General features: G+C 41.8%; 1 pseudogene across 1 annotated transcript; it reads right to left on the reverse strand.

The window, feature by feature from the left end:
• Positions 1 to 993: 993 nt before the first annotated feature.
• On the reverse strand, positions 994 to 1,552 carry TEOVI_000455600:pseudogene (annotated as a pseudogene). The gene is given in 2 exon segments: positions 994 to 1,323; positions 1,328 to 1,552. Coding segments are annotated over 2 exon segments (555 nt in total).
• Between the last annotated feature and the right edge of the window lie 1,753 nt (positions 1,553 to 3,305).

Consider the following 3,305-nt stretch of genomic DNA (forward strand, 5'->3'; position numbering starts at 1 on the left):
CGGTGACATTTTAATCATCGCACACCTCCTTTTCTCACTTTTCTTGTCGCTTTGATATTACCTTTAAATCCCTTTTTTTAAAGGTCAGCTACGCCTACCCGCGTGATAATTTGGAAGTCTGACGAGACCAAATACGAAATAAGAATAGTCGTAAACAATAAATAGAGGAGCAAATGAATTAGAAGCAGTGAAAAAATCCCCTTTGTTCCTTCCCTACACTTCTCTTGCTGATGGACGAACCAAGACTGAGGTTACTCCACTGATATGTGAGACAAAATTAGGCACGTAAAAAAAAAAAGATACCCGGTGATACCGTAACGTTAAAGATTTAACGGCATAATTGAGAAAAATAGCAACCCACGAATGAAGGGCAGAAAAAGATGTAGTAAATGGAATGCAAAATGAAAAAGAAGTGCCAGAAGGAAGGAGATGAGCTCCAACATGAGCATAACTGCCGCAACGGTTACTGAATTAAAGGGGAAAAGGCAAAATCGTTATCAATACAGGTAACTTTACATTGAGAGAAGTGCCTTTAAGTACGTGTTGCGGAGGCCACTGGTCAAAACACCAAGTACAACACAACAACGTTATTTCATGTCGTGTACTCTCGGTAAATGGGCAGCACCCGCAACTACCAGTAATTCGGTGTCATGTCTCTGTTCCATTCCTTCTAACCCTTGTGAAAAAAAAAGTAAACAAACAAATTGACTCCTCACCCATTTTTTCTTTTGGACAGTCACTAATGAAACTTTTTTGAGCAGGTAAAGCAAATAAACAAAAGAGACATAGCGGCAACAACTCCACAGCATATCCCCCAAAGTATATTAAAAACTAACGATCAAGCGAAAAAATACAAGAACAGAGATACAAGACAAATATTTGAAAGTTATTAAAAGATGATGTAAAGCAATATCATAATGCATTATATTCAAATGATGGCGAAACATCAACCATACGTGTGTACTCATGTATGAACCAACACAAGAAATAAGTTCAACGTAACCCAATGATTGTTTCATTCGGTGCAACCACGGACATGGAGGCAAAAAAGGCAACCATAGTTAAAAAGAGGGAAAACGAAAAAGAAGAAAACAAGTATGTAACTACGCAAAGGATGTTGTTCAAATATTGTAGAGGTTGAAGAAATAGACGCACATGATGAAAAACGTTCCAGGTAAAGAGGGAGGGGGGCAACAAGCAGACATAAGTACACAGTGATGTGTTTATGTGTCGATTTCCGTGTTGGAGTGATTGCGCCCCCTGGGATGCACCACGCAATACGTCACCACGCGCTACCTGAATGATGTAATATATATATATATATATACGTATATACATCGATATTCCCAGAGACTTCTCTGCGATTATAGTTTTGCAGTAGCGGCCTCGTGATCATTTGCTGTAGAGAAATACGACATAGAGCTTTTCGATATCCCGATTCCCCTTCCCTCAAGGGAGATTGGTTGTGGGACGGTTCGTTCTCACCGCTTCTACCCGGATATTCATGCCGTTTCTGTGAGTCATTGTGATTCTGCCTATTTACGTCCTCCATTTTAAGACTGTTCAGTTATGTAATCTGTACCATCTATCAACCACTTGCTACTCACTGCTGCTGCCTCTGTTCTCAACCTGTGCAGGACTTCAGTGATCCTCCGCACTCAATACCGATGCTTGCTCACCCGTTGATACAGCCGGATCCCACTTGTCGTGTGTGGTGTGTTCGTCGTTATTTCCTTTTATTATGCCAATTTACTCATATGAGTCCGCATTATCGGCATCCAAATCAGGGAACTCAGTTTCATCTTGAGATAAGGCAGCTGTCCTGTTGGACAGATAGGAGCGGTCTCTCCTTCCATGAAACTTATTACCCACTATGGGTAGCGTAACCTCTAGGTGGTGCGCATCTCTCTCCTTAACCGAACACTTTCCCCCATCATTCGTCTCAAGAAACTAGGAGCCTTGAAAGGCTCTCACGTATGCCAGGGCAGAGAAAACGTCAGGTACGGCCTCCACCTACTGAATAACTGAAACCGTTGAGGCAGAAGCAGCCTCTGCTCCAAAGCGGTGCGACGCGATGTTTCTGCTGACATACCTGAACCGAGCGCTTCGACGGGCATATTTTTGATAGTGGTGTTACAATCTCCTTCCTGCAGCGTGAAATCTGTTTCCACACTCCTATATCTCCGTATAACCAACGGCAAGGGACCCATTCACACCAGTGGAGGCGTGCACTTCCCCACAGTCAGAAATGGAAAGGGTTTCCGTGCTTTTCCAATCTGCAGGCGACCCGGCGCAGCACATTTTGCACCAGAGATATTTCCCGACACCCCCTCATGTGCTGCAACTCATTTATTGGGGGTTGTGTATGAAGAAAAGCAGCCACTAATTCCTTCACATTATTTTCTAAGGAATGGGGAGGCAGTTTCTTCAGGGAAACCACCCATGATACATCGAGAGCCTCTTGCCCAGCACTTTGTTGCTTCACTTCAGCGGTCTCCTCATGCAAGATAACGTTTGCTTGCGTGTTGCCGCCTTTTTAGCTCAGCATGACCCTGTTGAGTAATTGGTAACATTTTTTTTCCCCTTTCTATCTCACTCTTTCCTCTCGTCTTGCACGGTAAAGCTTTTCACCCCCTTTCCCCCTGTTTTCCACTCCTGTTGTGGTGCGTATAACTGACATAGTACAATATCCGTGTAGCCTCTGCAGGGAAACGTCAATTTGGGACGCTCACATCCCGGTCTTATTTATTTGTAAAGACATGTACAGAATTTTAATTTCCTTCTGTTATGTGCTTGTATATCTCCTTTGCCTTCCTTCGTTTTGTTTTTTACTTAAAAAATTAAAAGATAGTACCGTAAAATCCTTTCACTCTCTTGAAGATGTTTCTGACGCTTAACAGATGTGGTTTAACGGACTCACCCGACCATGAGGTCTGCTCTCGCCTTCATCGTACGATTTTTATACATTATATATACATATATACATACATGTATTTTTTTTTTTTTTGGGGGGGGTTATCAGATGACGCAAGTACACAAAAAGAAAGAATGAAGAAAAAATTTAGCCATAAAAAGTAATCAAAACATGATAGATACATGTACATACACATTAATATAATGCAAAACATACATATACATGAAGAAGTTGTGCTTTGACAACATAAAAAAAAAATATGGCAGCGCCGACAGAACGCTGATATGACAGCCTAAGGCACTGAAGCGTAAACTCCATAAGTTCGTGTGTATATTAAGAGACCTCATGAAAGTCGATTGTCACCAGCCGGCGCATATATATATATATATAT

Source organism: Trypanosoma equiperdum, assembly GCF_001457755.1.
Source record: "Trypanosoma equiperdum strain OVI genome assembly, contig: ctg_932, whole genome shotgun sequence".
NCBI lineage: Eukaryota > Euglenozoa > Kinetoplastea > Trypanosomatida > Trypanosomatidae > Trypanosoma > Trypanosoma equiperdum.